Source organism: Mustela lutreola, chromosome 4, assembly GCF_030435805.1.
Source record: "Mustela lutreola isolate mMusLut2 chromosome 4, mMusLut2.pri, whole genome shotgun sequence".
NCBI classification, from domain to species: Eukaryota; Metazoa; Chordata; class Mammalia; order Carnivora; family Mustelidae; genus Mustela; species Mustela lutreola.
The window spans coordinates 5,213,659-5,229,923 of record NC_081293.1 but is presented as its reverse complement, the minus strand read 5'-3'; the positions used below and the strand labels follow the sequence as shown (position 1 = coordinate 5,229,923).

General features: G+C 46.8%; 1 protein-coding gene across 3 annotated transcripts in view; it reads left to right on the top strand.

The window, feature by feature from the left end:
• The window catches only part of DOCK1 (dedicator of cytokinesis 1), a 485,813-nt gene that overhangs the window by 62,920 nt on the left and 406,628 nt on the right, over positions 1 to 16,265 (top strand). For all 3 annotated transcript variants that reach the window (XM_059172849.1, XM_059172848.1, XM_059172850.1), the window contains exons 4-10: positions 1,634 to 1,689; positions 5,222 to 5,318; positions 7,654 to 7,802; positions 11,415 to 11,550; positions 12,448 to 12,605; positions 14,048 to 14,129; positions 14,543 to 14,678. In XM_059172849.1, the coding sequence (XP_059028832.1) occupies positions 1,634 to 1,689; positions 5,222 to 5,318; positions 7,654 to 7,802; positions 11,415 to 11,550; positions 12,448 to 12,605; positions 14,048 to 14,129; positions 14,543 to 14,678 (814 nt within the window). The remainder of the gene's footprint in view (positions 1 to 1,633; positions 1,690 to 5,221; positions 5,319 to 7,653; positions 7,803 to 11,414; positions 11,551 to 12,447; positions 12,606 to 14,047; positions 14,130 to 14,542; positions 14,679 to 16,265) is intronic.

The following is a 16,265-nucleotide window of genomic DNA, read 5'->3' as shown; positions in this document are numbered from 1 at the left end:
GGACAGGTGGGAGCTGTTTGTCCTTTGTAGCTGTCATTTGTGAAGGGCCCAGCTCGAGCCACATTTTTTTCTTCTGAAATCCTCATTGGAAGACCAGGCATTTGTGAAGCCTTTAAAGATACTATGGTTTCTTAGTTGGCCCCTGCATGCAGTGCAGAGAAGGCACTTGGCCCCCAGTCACGCAAACTCCCAGGACCCATCCTTTGTGTCGGTAGTCACACAGATGGAGTTTGTCTGGGCTAGTGTGAATGACCCCGGCTGGAGTGGTTGCTCATTTCATACCTCTGCGTGTGTCGCCTCTCTGCCTTCCACTCCTCCTTCTGTGGCTTCATGGTGCCTGCGAGCAGGTTGACTGAGACGGAGGGCTGTCTTTGCTTGTGGACACGGGTGAGGCTGCCTTGTTTATCTTCTTCCCTCTCCACCTGTGCGCACACCTTGACATTACCTGTGCTCCTGGAGGCATCCTGGGACTTGGGCATGTCCGGAACACCTGGGACCCTGTGGAGCTCCCAGCCTCGGGTCCCCTGAGTCCGCTTCCTTGCTCAGCTGTTTGTCTTCTGCCTGACCGCTCCCTCCTGTCTCTGCGGTAATTCTTTATGGGAAATTCCAGCTTTCCGTGTATGCAGGAGGAGCGTGAATCTGGGGTGTCCATGCTCCTTCCAGACAGATTAATAGCTGTGGTTTCTGGTCCTCCTGTGTAAATCCTTTGGGGCCAGATGCCAGAGAAACGCGGTCAGAAGCTCCTTTCACACAACAGGTGCCTGGAAACCACCAGTGCTGCAGAGTAGATTTCCACTGCACGCACTAAATCTCACACGGGAAGCCCTTGGCTGTGCTGGGCAGCCCCGGATCCCAGCGCCTCTTGCCCACTACCCACTTTCAGGTCCTCGTTTCTGCCTCACTCCAGAGAGGGGGCTCTTTGTTTGCTTAGGAAGCAGGACAGCAAGTCTTGATTAAAGCCCCTAGCACTTTGCCGTCCGCACCCGACACTGAATTTGCGCTTGAGAAACTCTCCCTCGCACACTGTGCTGCTAAGCCCCCAGCCCCCACGCATGCTGCCTTTGGGGGATGCCGAGAGCTGTGAAACCGGTGTCTGGTAGTTGTGTGGATTGGGCGAAATTTGCCCATTTCCTGTATTTTCTCACATGGCCCCTCTTTTGGAAGGTTGATATGAATCTGTGGGTCAGGCAAATAGTCCTCCATGCATATGTGGTGATAAGTGGTGGAAATAACTTTCCATGGCCATTTTAGCTTTTCCGGAAAGAAGGAACTGTCAGAGACCATCATCAGATTGTTTTTAGGCATCCTTTGGCTTTGGAGCTGCCTGAGTCAAGGGCATCAGAGGACTTGAGGTGCATCCAGTGGGGAAGACACAGGCCAGTCCTGTGCACTTTTTTCCTGGCACACAGATCGCTTCTGTTTTCTTCCGAGACATCTGTAGTCTCCGTGAAACGCGAGCAGGTTGAGCCCATACTTCCTGTTGGCCCCACTCTGTTGTCTGTGAGACTTAGCGTACGCCTTGCAGAATTAAGAGCGATCCAGCCATCTCTACCCTCACCTTGTCGGGATGGTTTTTGATTTTTGGTTGGTATTCAAGTTGGTAATGAAATTACTGTTTTTTTCCCCCCCAAAGGGTATATTTCCTGCTTCATATATTCATCTTAAAGAAGCCATAGTTGAAGGAAAAGGGTGAGTCTGGTTTTAATGTTGAAATGAAGAAACATGGTGATTGTATTTGACTTTGCTGCTGGTCCATATGGCAGGGCCTGTTAGGGGATTGGATGTGGGTGTGAGTGACCATGATGGGACAGGAGTTCTGAATCGAGAAAGGGGGCTTAGGATAGAGATGTGTGTACAGCATGGCTTTGGACCTTTGAAAAGTCTCAAGTCTGCACTGCACCTGCACTCGTGCTTCTCAGACCTGAAGCTGGTTTTGGGTAGCATTGGCCCAGTGCTCTGTGCTTCTCTGTGAGCAGTCCCACTGGGTAGAGGCTCCAGCCCCCCAGCTCTGAGTCCATTTTTCTGGAAAACTTTGAACGCTATGACACCAGTGGAGTTTAGGGTGAAGCAACAGTTGGTAAATTGGGACGTGTGTGAATTTACATTTTGTGTAATTGTGATGTATGTTTCTTAGAGGTCATAAAACTGATGTATAAGATCATTAAAAGGACTTTTATAGAACGAGAACCCATTAGACAGGAATGGCAAATGAATAGCCAGGTGTGAACTTGGAAGAAGGAGCATTAAAATGTCTTCCTTTTTTGTCTCTCCTACATCTTCACCCTCAGTTAAATATGTAAATTATAAAATTACTAATCATATGATTACTGCATAATGACATCTCTTCGGCTGATTACAAAATTGCCTTTCCAAGCACTGTACTTTTAACATATGAAAAGGACTTGCTCGGGTTCTGTAGTTGCGTGATGGGTGATTAAAATGAAGAAAATAACTTAGAGGCATAGATGGGGATGACCCGTAATACGGTATTTTTTTATAGCGATAAAATGGTTTGTGTGCAGAGTTTTAAAGGGAAAGAAAAAAAAGCAAAGTTCTGACTCTTGTTGTAGAAATAATGGAACAAAGTATGCATTGAACGTATTTTACATCTGTCTGTGATTAATTTTTATAAGAGAGCACTGTGAGTATACAAAAGAACACATAGAGAATGTAATACGAAGCGTACTAGTAATGTGAATGAGAGATTATTTCGATTCTCAATGAGTAGAGTCACACCCACGTAGACAGACACACTGCCTCCCGTTCCTGGGGCTCGTGGGAGATGCCCTAGGTTGAGTGACTGAACGGTGCACCGGGGACAGAAGCAGTTAAGAAACAGTTTCTCTGCCTATGCTTTGGGGCTCCCTGTGTTTTCTCCTCACGCTGCTACTCTGGTCCTGCCTCTCCTCTGGTCCTGCTACTCCCAGCCACGCTCAGCTGCTTTCTGCCTCCCTCCTTGTAAAGACCCTCCTGCCTTCAGACTTGACAGGAGGTCTCAGCGCTCCTCCTTTCCGCCGGAGATCTGTGGACCTCGACCTCCCCTCCCCATGGTCCTTCCTCCTTTCCAGGGCAGGGTGCTCTGTCATCCAAACCCCCAACCTGCCTGCTTGCTCTCCAAGGTCATTACTCCATCTCTCTTGCCGGGTTTTTTTCTTTCTGTGTCCCCTTGACTCTCACGTCCTTCCCGCATGCTGGCTGCCACTGATTCTCTACCTTTTCTCCCATAACCAAGGCTGTTCCCATTTGTCCTCTCTCCCATGCTCCCATGGCTGACCAATGTCTCCTCCTGTTGGAGCTTCCAGTATCTTCTCAGGGCTGCTCTTCTGGTGCTTTCCTGCAGTGTGGGACACTGGTGGCTAGCGCCTTCACCGAAGCCCCTTGTTTATTCTGATGCTTTCGTACCCTGTTTCTCTTGCCTCCTAGCCTATTTCCCTGCTGCCCACTACTCCCAGGGTACCCTCCTTGTCCTTCTCCTAGCCCTGTGTTGCCCCTCTGTTTGACATGGCCCATGTTGTGTTTCCTCTCTGTGGGTGATGTTTAGATCGGGGCCTCCAGCCCTGACTGTCCCTTAATGCCTAGCTTGATCATTTAGAGCCAAGTGACTAAGGGGCCACCCCCGTTGGCTGAGCGTCTGCTGTGTCCTGCCCATCCTTCCACGCCCCGCGTGATGTTCTTTCTCTAGGTCTTACAAACAACGCTATGAGGCAGCCACTGTTGGCTTTGTACGCTGCTGACCCCTTGCAGGTAATGAGGTGCTTACGAGATGGTAATATAGTGAAGCCAGGTCTGATACATAAGAGCCAGTTGGCATATTCCTTCCAGGGACAGATCAGACCTACAGAGAGGGAGAAAGTGAGAAGGATCCAGAACCGAGACCAGGACACAGTGTGAGCAGTGGGGCCTTCTCTGTGTGGGGGAAACAGGGTCGTCTGATGGAGTTCCAAGTTTTGGAGAGTGAGTGCAAGAGCCCAGTGGACTCAGCACGAAGTTCAGGATCTGGAGGACAGAAGTTTCCCAGTTATTGCCACACCTGCTCATCCTGCGAGAGAAGGGAAATCTGCCCCCCGAGGCTTTCTAAGGATGGCATCGCAGAGTGGGATGAACCACATTTTCATCAGCATCCTTCCTGGGAACAGCAGAGACAGACTTGGCAGGGCTGTGCTAACAGCCACTTTCTGGGATAGACACTGAAGACGTCCCATCAGAGGGGAATTCCTGAAAGTAGTTTTGTGGGGTGTGGCCCCGCACACCGCGGACGGCTCGTCACTGCCGCTCCAGAGGCGCAGGCTGCCGCACCCGTCCACAGAGACTGGCCTTTTCTCCCGGGACTCCACTATCTCTGCCTGTGGGAGTCTCCACCATCAGCTGGTCATCCGGGCCTAAACCCCAATGTGAGCCCAAGAGAGGGTCCCGCTCACCAAGATGGGCTGTGGCCAGAGCAGGAGCGGGGGGGCTAGCGCAGAATCCCGGCACGTTCCATGTGGTGGGCGTATGGTCTGTTCTGGACGCCCGGTTTCCTGGGCCTGCCTTCCGTCTCTCCCTCAGTCCCAAGCATTCTGAGCCTTCCCTTCCAGGGCCTGTGACAATGGGAAGACAATGGCTGACAGGATTTAAAAAAAAGGCACAAAGCGATAGCAAGTTAATAATCAGTTCAGGGTTGCCGTGTCGGGGTGCAGGGAAAGGGAGAGGGTCACCGAGTGCTGGGATCAGATGGAGCACCTCCGGACATCGGACAGAGCCGAGGCCTCCTTTGTGTCTCACCAGGGTGACTGCTTCATGTATTATCAGACAATGAGTTTGATGCATGATGGAAATGTAAAAATCGTCTTAACCCGAGCCTGCATCTTAACGCGGCACAGACTGGCTATAATTGATGGTGTCTGTAAGATAGATGGGCGCACGTATTAGGAATGTGCTCTCAGACCCTGGTGCTCTGAAGACTTCTAATGGGATATTATTTTCCGCCTCCGCCTCACCTTGACGTGCGAGGTGGACGCCTTTACACGTAGGTAATGTGTGAACACACTTGAGCTGTGTACAGATGTGTCCTCTTGTTCTTAGAGGTGTGTGTGTTCATATGTGTGGACACAGTCTTGTTTGTATATTTTTTCTCCGTTTGCTTAAATATTTAATTCTATGGGCTAGATTTGGGATTTACAAGTACAACTTGCAGACTGTAATGAAGCCGTGAACGTGGCTGTGCTCTCCTCTTTTCCCTTAGGCAGCATGAAACGGTCATCCCGGGCGAGCTCCCGCTCATACAGGAAGTCACCACGACACTCCGCGAGTGGTCCACCATTTGGAGGCAGCTCTACGTGGTGAGAACACGGGATGTTGAATCTAAGCTTAAAAACAGAGAATGGTCTTTTTGGACCTTGCTATACCGGTGGGATTTTTTTTCCTTTCCCTGGGAACCTCAAAAGCAGAACTTCTGGGACTGAGTCATGTTCAGGGCGAAGAGAGCCCATTATTCTGGCCACCCTGGGGGGCTGTTTGTCCTCTCGGACCTGCTTTGCGTTGGGCTGCAGGCACGCTCACTGTGACAAAGCACCGGTACAGGGAAGGGCCGAGGATTTCCGCCTGCTGGTGCAGAACGGGAAACTGGCTCCTCGAGCCCTTTGGAAGACAGGAGTAGGCAGGCTGCAGGGTTTATATTTTGATCATGAAAACTAAAATCTGCTTTTAAGCTGTAATGGATGCTTATTTATGGATGCAGTAGAGAACAATTGCTGTTTATTTATTTATTTTTTGGCCATTGCCTGTGTCTTATCGTTTGAGTAAGACTACGTAGTCTTCCAGACCTAAGTGTGCCTGTTACAGAGGTGGGGAAGTTGTGTGCATTCTGGCTTCACGTACAACTGTCCGGTTCTCCCAATCATGGGAGAAGCCTTATTAACGCAGGGAGGTTGAGACTCTGACATCTTCCATTTCCTATTCCCTCGGGGCATTTCTTTGCACATAAATTCATATTTGCAGAAGATTACCTTTTGTTAAGCCTGTATTTCTATTCAGAGTGTTGATTTCTCATATGCTAATGTTGTCAGCACAAAGCAAGGGCTCTGGAGAGAAGTCAGTGCATCGATTTCTTGGGAACACAGAAAACTTGCAAAAGTCCCACAGCTGCTCTCTGGGCAGGCTTGTTGTTTTTGATTATACAGTGGTTTCTTGTAAATGCACAGTAATAAGCAGTTGCAGTAATTGGTCATCAAATGTTCTCAAAAACCGAAAAGCGTAAAGTTAGCCATGAATGTTTTGTGTAAATCTGAGCAATTTTGTAGTCGGTCTTTCATGTTCAACTTAGCAATTTTTAAACAAAAATATGGCAGCAAAACAAACAGGGCTGATGCTGAGTGATCCGTTAGTGGGCATGGCTCTAGCCTTCCCACCCTGGATAGGCATGCCCGGCCATTACCTTGGTTTCCTTTTTAGAAATGAGGGTTTCCCTCTTGTGGACTTACATTGTTGGATTTGTACAAAGCTAGAAGAAATTCCTTATAGTACTTGTCTACGAATTGTTTTTTTGCTGTGCTCTGTGGTTGTAGACAAGTTAGCAGAATATTATGGAGTTTAGATATTTGACAAAGCTTTAGGAAAAATGAATTATTAAGAGGAGATAAGCCTAGTGTGGAATAAACCATTATTTTTGGCCATTTAGTTATTATTTAAGAAATGAACACTAGGACAATGCTGGGAAGAGGAGTTTGTGGGGTGCAGGATAATCTACTGGGGTGGGGATCATAGAAATCGCTAAAAGAAGTTCACATGCTAGAAATAGTGGGATGAGAGGCTCAGAGATGTAGAGCAGAAGTCATTTTAAAAAGTAGTAGTGGCCACATTTTAATATTTATAGGGACCCTGTTTAGAATTTTATCAAATTAAGTGTTTCCTAGATTTCTTTTTGTGGAAGGAACCACTGGCTTCTTTTAGGAGGTTGGGCAGTCCCCAATTTCCTCGATGAATTCTGCTCTCTTGGCTGTTGCAAAACTGTTGCCTTCTTTTTTTTTTTTTTCTTTGGGTACCATCAACGCCTTCAAAATATGTAGAAAGTGATAAAAATGTGAATTTTTATCACTTTCCTTTTGATGTAAATGCCCCAGGAGCTTGTAGATTAAGGTTTTACTCCTTGCAGGACCGCTATGTGTGCGCTGAGCGAACCCTGGTGCGTGTGGTTCCATGTGATGCTGTTCCCTCTAACTCGCCTGATGTCAGGCCCAGGTGGTCACTTGCTTGATGTGCTGAGCGTGGCACAGGGCACAGTCTTCAAATATTGAAGACTCCATGGCAAGATCTTCAGGTTCACACTGAACATGTGGGAGTTCCCGGGTAGCCAATCTTCGGGCCATGGACTTCTAGACTAGTTCATGGGCTCAGTTTGCAGCTCCACGTCGAGATCTTGCTCTGGTTAACTTCTCGATTCAGGGGTGCATACTCAGAATGTTGGCTGGAATATTGAGGATTATGTATGACTTCTTATCCTTTTGATCTGTGAGTGCCTGATGGGAAGCAGACTCCATATCATGTGTTCCTGTTTCATGCTTTTGACATTGATTGAATCCCATCACGTAAAGTCTGTGCTGCACGTGCATTTGGAAAACCATCCGCAGTGCTTGTTTCTACCAAGAGCTTCACGCACAGCTTTTGTCCCCCCTGCAGCAAGACAACAGGGAGATGTTCCGAAGCGTGCGGCACATGATCTACGACCTCATTGAGTGGCGGTCGCAGATTCTTTCTGGAACTCTGCCGCAGGATGAGCTCAAAGAACTGAAGAAGAAGGTCACTGCCAAAATTGATTATGGAAACAGGTTTGTTTATTTGAAAGATGATTTCATGCTTAAATTATCCAATCTAATAACATTACTGTAAGCCTTGAGGAGGCTGAAATCTATTTTATCATAAAAAAAAATTTCTGACATCACAATAAGGGCGAGTTTTCATTTTTGAAAGGATGGGTTATTTTCTGTTGGATTCTAGAAATCAGGAGTTTTCAGAGACATTGTCGAAACCTGTAGTGATCTGCAAGAAGCTGGGGCTGGGGTGGCCTGTCGTTTTCACTCTTCCATAGGTGGCACTGCTCTGATTTTCCCTGACAAGGGACTTCTTTTGTTTTCTGCTCACAGTTCTTGACTTGGAGTTCAGACCTAGGGATACTTTGTGCAATAACAAGCACTGGGTTGCTTTGTGGAACCCTAAGTTCTAAGAGTTGGAAGGGACGTCAGAGGTCACCTTGAAACTTAACACTGGGCCAGGGGCTCCAGGTTTGGCAAACCCAGATACAGCCAGCGAAATCTGAATCTCAGATAAACAACAACCAATTGTGCTTTGTGTAAGGATGTTTTTTGCAAAAGTTCCTGTCTACAGTGGGCCTCCACTCAGCTCTGCTTGAATGTCTTCAGCAGTGGTGCACTCCCTTCTCTACAGCGCTCACTGGGCGTGCCAGTGTTCACAAGCCTTCCTGATGCTGAGCAGGATCGAACTGCCTCATCTGTGATCTGAGTGAGGCCCTGCCCTTTCCCACGGGATAACTCTCTAGTTATTCCTATAATGTCAGAGCTGCAAGAGGCGTTTAAAAATGATCTGGTCATAGGATTGCCAGATGCTGGTCTCTATCAGAATCACTCCTCCGAGCTTTCAAAATATAAAATTGTGGGACCTACTCCTGAAGATTTTGATTTCTAAGATGTGGAATGCTGGCTGGAAATCGCAGTTTTTAAAAATAGGGTTGGACCATGCTGGATTGCAGATTGGGGAACTTCTGGGAGAGTCAGAACCTCTCATTTTACATATTAGGACTGTGTGCTCAGAGACTGGGAGAAGTTTGCCCCCAGCTGTTTAGCTGAAAGTTGCCCTGGGTAGAATTATAACATAATGTTGTTTTCTAGTACTTCATCCTTTCAAGTGTGAAAAGTTTCTAAAAAAACATTATTACTTAGATGTAGTATTTGGATTAAAAGACCAACAGGAGAAGGTGTTTCCCCCCTACCCCCTTGCCCCACTAAAGCTGTGTGTAGGATATTAGGTATTGTTGCAGGGAAAACCATTTCATGAGGACCTGCTTAAATAAGAAAACGATGAAGAACAACAACAAACTTTTGGAGCTTTGATTCTGTTTTCTGTTGGAATATTGTATTTTAAACTTATGTTCAGAAACCACCTGCTTAATTTGGCTGTGGGAAGAACCAAAGTACATCATGTCATGGAATAATCTAGTTAAGAAAGGAAGTGTTTCAAAACATAATTTACTACTTTGATCGGAAATACAGTCCTTATTAGGACTGTTTTTGACCTCTTGCTCTGCTAAGTTCTACTGTGATAGTAGAAGTTCACCGTAAATCAGAGCCATGTGAGCACCCGTTGCTGCAAAATACACAGAATGATTGGCATGAAGAAGACCCCTGACAGGCCACTTCCTGTACCATTTTCCATGTGGCATTCTGGAAGGAGCCTAGACGCGGCCATGAGAGTGTTCTGGCTCAGAATCCAGGCTCTGGGTTCTTCTAGATGGTTCCCTGAGCTTAGGTTACTGCTTCTGTGAAATGATCTGACCACCTGTCATGGCAGCAGTGAGAGGAGGAGCACATGGCAAGATGTATGCAGCAGGGGGCGCCTGGGTGGCTCAGTGGGTTAAAGCCGCTGCCTTCACCTCAGGTCATGATCCCAGGACTCGGGATCGAGCCCCGCATTGGGCTCTCCGCTCAGCAGGGAGCCTGCTTCTCTCTCTCCCTGCCTCTCTGTCTGTCAAATCAATAAATAAAATCTTTAAAAAAGAAAAAAAAAAAGAGGTATGCAGCAGGCTGGTACATAGCCTGGGCCTCTCTGCTCCTTAGGGAGCCTGTTTCTCTGTGGCCCCTCCTCCTAAAGCCAGGTGCTTTGTAGATAGGCCTAGGCCAGCACTGGCTCCGCCCATACAGGAAAGGATTCTCTCCCTGCCTCATTAGCATTGACTCCACCCATACTAGCATTGATCCTGCCTACACCAGCACTGGCTCCGCCCATGCAGGGAAGGATTCTCTCCCCGTCTCATTAGCATTGGCCCTACCCATACCAGCGCTGACTCCTCCCAGGGGCAGGTTTATGGTTTGGATGAGCTGTAATATTTGGGAGAGGGGCTTTTCCTCGTTAGTGGAACATGTTGCAGAGACAACTGATGAGGGCCCAAATTTATTTTTTTCTTTTTTAAAAATGTTTTTCTCTTCCTCTTGAGGCACCCCACAATCACTGCAACTACTGAGGCTGTTTTCATGCAGAGCAAAAAGCCTCTGACTCTTTGTTTAAAAGCCTGTTTACCCTCTTGTTGCTGACAGGCCCAGTTGGTTCTGCTTCACCATCAGTGGATTTACTCAGTAGATATTTACAGGGAAAAACAAGGTCTTTGTGATGGCCTTCCAAATGGTGCAGTGGCCCAGCATATCTAGCAGAATGATCCTGCCTGACATGGTACCAGACTCCTATCCAGTGTTAAGGTGTGTGACTTTCAGAGAAGAGAGGTCAGAGATGAATTTTTCTCGTTGGAGTCATTATTACCAAGTCAACTTCCCTCCTAAAACTGTAACTGTTAAAGGTGTTACTTAATTGAAATTTATCTTTCTTTCAGCAGACTCTTTACATTGCTGTATGCTTAAAAAAAGCCCGAAAAGTTCCTGCTTCTATAGACTTGTTAATCACAGGAAGAAAATCCCAAAGGCAAACTATAAGGCATCTGTGGTTAAGAGCCTCATATCTTATTAAAAAGAAAACCATAACACATCACATAGCACAGCTCCTGGTTTGTTTCTTTACATAATGGTCTTTGTTTATTCTTTAAATGAAAACTGTGCTAAAAATCACCTAACAGTTTTCTTGGATTTGGGGAACAGAATGTTGCCCAAAAGACATTTCCAGATATAGATGGACAGACTTATTAGACAGATGCTGCTCGTGTTTTAAGTTGGCTACTATGTTTAGCCATCTGGCCAGAAAGTTGCTTAATGTTATTGTGGGTAACTTCCACATGTTTGTTATTGAAACATAATAGAATGTCTTTATGGAAGATCTTCTGGTGGGATTATTTGGGGATTAGAACTGGCTGTATGTACAAGGAAAGCTGTGTGATAAAACTGACCAGAATAGAATATACCTCTGCTCCGGCTCTTCCTCCCTCTTCTCCCTAGCTTAGTGATGATGGGACAGTCACAACGACCAGTTTTAAGTATTTGGGCATGTGGGTCTGTATATCATTGCATATATACATATATATGAGGAATGACTACACACATATACACACTCCGTCTGTACATGCTATATATCCCACCCCTCCCCTGAATATACACAGCAGGTGTATGCTTCAAACTGTCCACGCTGTGCACGTAGTACTTAGTAACCCACACTTCAACGCCCTTGGTTTGTGTCCATGAAGTTCTGGATGCTTCTTGTTGTAGAATTCTCGACCTGGACTTGGTGGTGAGAGATGAAGACGGGAACATTTTGGATCCAGAACTAACTAGCACGATTAGTCTCTTTAGAGCTCACGAAATAGCTTCTAAACAAGTGGAGGAAAGATTGCAGGAAGAAAAGGTAAGTTCTATTCTCCAGAATGTACCCGTTTACGTCTGGAGTACCTTTCCTCCGTAACTGCTTTCAACAGTAATAAAATGCCAGTGAAGCCCAGAATTTGCACTAGAAAATCCCCCAGAAGCACAACTGAACCGCACACTTCATGCAGTGACGAATGGAAAGGAACCCAGGTCAAAACATGCTGCTGATGACCGGAAAGAGTTTCATCCTTTGGTGGGGGGAGGGTGGTAAAGCACTTGCTCTGTCTCAGGAGGCAGGGTCTTAATGACATTGACTTCGTGTTCTCATACTGTGGGAAACAGGACTCGATTCTGCATTTCCTCTTTGATAGGAGCCCACGGAGTGACATACTCTAAGCTCGATGAGGTCAGGGAGCACATGTCTCACTGGTCTTCATCCTATCTGGTCTGTCACGGGATCTTCTCTCTAGCAGCTATTCAGAAATCAGCTGATTGAGTCAGCCATTCATTCAGCGAGTTTTCATTGAGCACCTGCTGTGTGCCTCCTCCTGAGGACATAACAGTGAATAAGACAGAAATGTCCTTGGAGGATTTAGCTGGATGCAGAAACGAAAATTAAGCAAGTATGCTTGCAAACGCCATTGTGATCGATTGAGGAGACCCTCGGGTACCTGAGGACAGGACTCAGGACAAACTCTGATGGGATTTTGACCTTTGCAGAGGGTTGTAATTACTTCTCCTTTGGGTGTGTGCATGTGTTGAGAACTTGAAGTGAGGCAAGGAAGTGACTTGTGGCTTTGCTGTGTTAGGCCAACCGGTTGCACATAGTTTCTTCTTCTGTCGAAAATAAAGCGAGGGTTGATGGTAAAGAAAGTGAGGGAGAATAAAGAAAGCGAGGGTATTGCTAATTTCCACTTTCTGTTTTATTTCTACTTAGTCCCAAAAGCAGAACGTAGATATTAACAGACAAGCGAAGTTTGCTGCCACCCCTTCTCTGGCCTTGTTTGTCAACCTCAAAAATGTGGTTTGTAAAATCGGGGAAGATGCCGAGGTGCTCATGTCTCTTTATGACCCTGTGGAGTCCAAATTCATCAGGTCAGTGATGCGTCCCTGCGGCAGGCTTTCCTCTCTGGTTAGTGGGTTCGTGTTAGGAGAACGGCACTGGAACCGCCCTACTTGTTGCTCTCAAAGATAGCACGGGGGGTCGTCCGCTGGCCGGGCTTCCCCCAGCAGCTGAAGCCAGTGCTGTTTTGGGACTTCGTAATGGCCGGGCTTGGGCTCTGGGCCAGCGTCCCCTCTCTTCTTCCCTGCCCGCATGTGGGTATTTGAACGTAGTTTGGTCTTGTGATGTTTCAGGGACCTGGCAACTGAAGATTGAACTGATTGCTTCCTGCATTGTCCTTATAGGGTTCTATGTTTCTAGACCGCCCCCTCTCCCCCAAAGGAGTATCATTCTTATCTTAATCTTTTAAGCTTTTAGTTTTTTGTAAGTTGTATTTTTGGACCTTTGGCCCGTTGTTATTTCTGCAACACGATTGGCTGGAAAGTAGCATCTTGACCAGTGCCTGCTACAGTGCTCTCACTTAATATATGGTGAACAATTTGTTGAACAAAATAGTATAAATGTAAATATTATAAATCTTGTCTCTGCTGTTCCTGTCACTTGTAATATGGTCTCTTTTCCTAGTTCTAGCTTTTGTCTCTCAGTATAACTTTCACTTTGTCCATATGGAAAAATGACGGTTTAGATTATGTGTGACGTGTGTATGTGTATGCATTTAAAACGGAAACTTCTTCATTTATATCATTCACATTTTTTTAAAGAGAGAAAGCGTGCACATGCGCGTGAGGGTGAGGAAGGGAAGAGAGAGAAAGAGAGAGAACGGGTCTTCGGCGGACTCCACTCCTAGGGCGTAGCCTGATACAGGGCTCGATCTCATGACCTTGAGATCTTGACCTAAGCCAAAATCAAGAGTCGGGTGCTTAACCAACAAGTCACCCAGGCACCCCTGTATTATTCAAAAATTGAAGAGTTAGTATGTGACAGAAAACAGAATAAATGGATGAATTTCATCCTCATTTCTGATATGGACTTCATTTCTTATTAGGATTCAATTTAGGTATTTAGCATAGTTGTTTGTTATAGGCTATGAACTAGTCGTGCAGTGTTTTTTTATGCTGTAAATGAATGAATGCTGAATTTTGGATTATAATCGGTCTAAATAAACCAGTAATGCTCTTAAAATAATGAACTTTGAAATGACATTTGCACATAGTTCCACTGCAGTTGTAACCCTAGACATCCCAAATGACAACCCCTCAAGGGTTTTGTACTGACCCTTCGCAACTGCTACCTTGTGTGGGAGATGACTTACATGTTAATGGAAGAGCCGCTCTGTGTGGCATGGTGACATTTTTGAGCTCATGCAGTCTCCTGCATTGTGGACCTCCTTGATGGTAATCATAAATCAGTGTGGGTGTCTAGTGCCGTGTTGTATTTGGAAAATGAATTTGCTTTTATTTCTTTTGTTTTCAAGTGAAAACTACCTGGTTCGCTGGTCCAGTTCAGGATTGCCTAAAGATATAGACAGATTACATAATTTGCGAGCTGTCTTTACTGTAAGTACACCCAAAGCAGTTCATTTGAATCATCCACCATCCTAATGATTATTTTTAACGACCTCCCTCTGTCTTCCTCCCTGCTGGAGCATGGGTCCTTGGGATGCCTGCAATCCATGGGAATTCAGTAATGACAAAATGCCTTCCCAGAGCTGTTCTGGGTCTCTAGCTTCCCTGTGAATCCCCGTGGCAGAGATCTACCCCAGCACTCTCTTAAACTTGTATCCGAAGTTTGCTTAACATTAATATGGACTGTTGTTACTCAGTTCCTTTTTGTTATGTGAATAACTTATTAAGATGCTAAAAAGTGGTCCGAGAAGAGCATCTCAATCCATCTTTTTACTGTCTGTTTCAATTGAACCTGCACTGAGTAATGGTTCTCTAAAATAATTTATGGAAATTAATATTTCTAGGACCTCGGAAGCAAAGACCTGAAAAGGGACAAAATCAGTTTTGTTTGTCAAATCGTTCGAGTGGGTCGCATGGAGCTGAGGGACAACAACACCAGGAAACTGACCTCAGGCTTGCGGCGGCCTTTCGGAGTGGCCGGTAATGCCCCCCTCTCCTTTTCCCGAGAGTTTCAGGATCTTCACTTTCACTGTGAGTCGGCTGCTGCAGCTGAATGCTGGACAGCAGGCTGCTCTGATTTATCAACTCTTCTGTTAGAAGAAAAAAGTCTTCTTTTCTTTGTGGTTTCTGTGGACGTGCAGCTCAGGAGGCTTCAGTCTGCAAGTTTCAGATGTAAATCATATATTTGGTTTTCAAGCAGATCCCATCTCCTGAGGGAGACCCTGACCCACATTCTCAGCCTGGAGGAAAGCCAGCCACTGGATGCTTTCAGAGTTTCTGGACTTGGGGATCGGTTGATTTAGGAGGGAATTTGCACTGCAGAGTCCAAGTGATGAAGAGGTAGAAGGAGAGCAGATCGCGAGGAGGACATGGTTATCTTGAAATAGGTGTCGTCTGGCCTCCATGCTTGTGTTCTGTTATTTTGCTAACACCTCAGGGAAAGGGAGAGATGAGTCACATCTGCTGGGGGAAGTGGGGGGAAGGTGAGAGTGTCCCTGGTCTGCTTGGGGGAAGGTGAAGGTGCCCCCGGTCTGCTGGGGGGAAGGTGAGAGTGTCCCCCCAGTCTGCTTGGGGGAAGGTGAAGGTGCCCCCCCGGTCTGCTGGGGGAAGGTGAGAGTGTCCCCCCCGGTCTGCTGGGGAAGGTGAAGGTGTCCCCATTCTGCTGGAGGAAGGTGAGGTGTCCCCAGCTTGCTGGGGGAGGGTGAAGACAGCTACATGTTTTTGGTGTGAAAGATAGATACTTGAATGCAGTGATTCTTGATGCTAACTGTACCTGAGAATGGTTTGGAGAACTATTGAAAAATGTATTCTTGCCCAGCCCCCACAGCCTGCCAGTTAAATTAGAATTGCTGCTTTAACCAGCATCACCTGTGAGCCACTGTGGGCCCTGCCGTGAGGAGGGCACAGTTATCTTGAAGTAGACAGCGGACAGCAGGCCGCTGCCATCACACTCCTTCCTCCTTGTGTCGCGTGCGGCGCGGAGCATGCCAGTGGGGCCGTCCTGAAGTCGGGAGCACCCGTGACCTACTCAGGGTGTTCTCCCACTGGCTGTTCGCTCCCCACCTCAGAAGGTGGGTCACCTTTTTGGTAATCAGCTTCTGCCCATTTTGGTGCAATTCCCATTCCCATATAGGAACTTACTGAGGTTTTATCCAGAATAACTTATGCGTGTTTATGTCGACAGAGCCCAGATGAACGTGTCGTGGACCTTTAAGCCCATGGTTCTCTGGAAGCCTTCTATGAAAATATCATGTCACATTTCTCTCTTAATATGCTGCAACGGCAAGGATATAAAAAGTACAAGAAAGCAAAAAGCATCGTTAAGACATATGTCATTCAGATTCCGTGTAGCTGGGCTTGTGCCGGACTCCCAGCCAGAGCAAGATCTTTCGTGGCACGGGCCAGCATGCGGCAAGTGGCCGTGAGGGAGACACCCCACGAAATCTGTCCATATTGTCACGGCCTTCACCTCTGGGCTTGGGAGGGGGTCCTGGGAGCTGCTGGGAGGGCGGTCCCTTCCAGGACATAGGGGATGAAGGCTGCCTTCTCCTGCCTTGATGCCAGTCA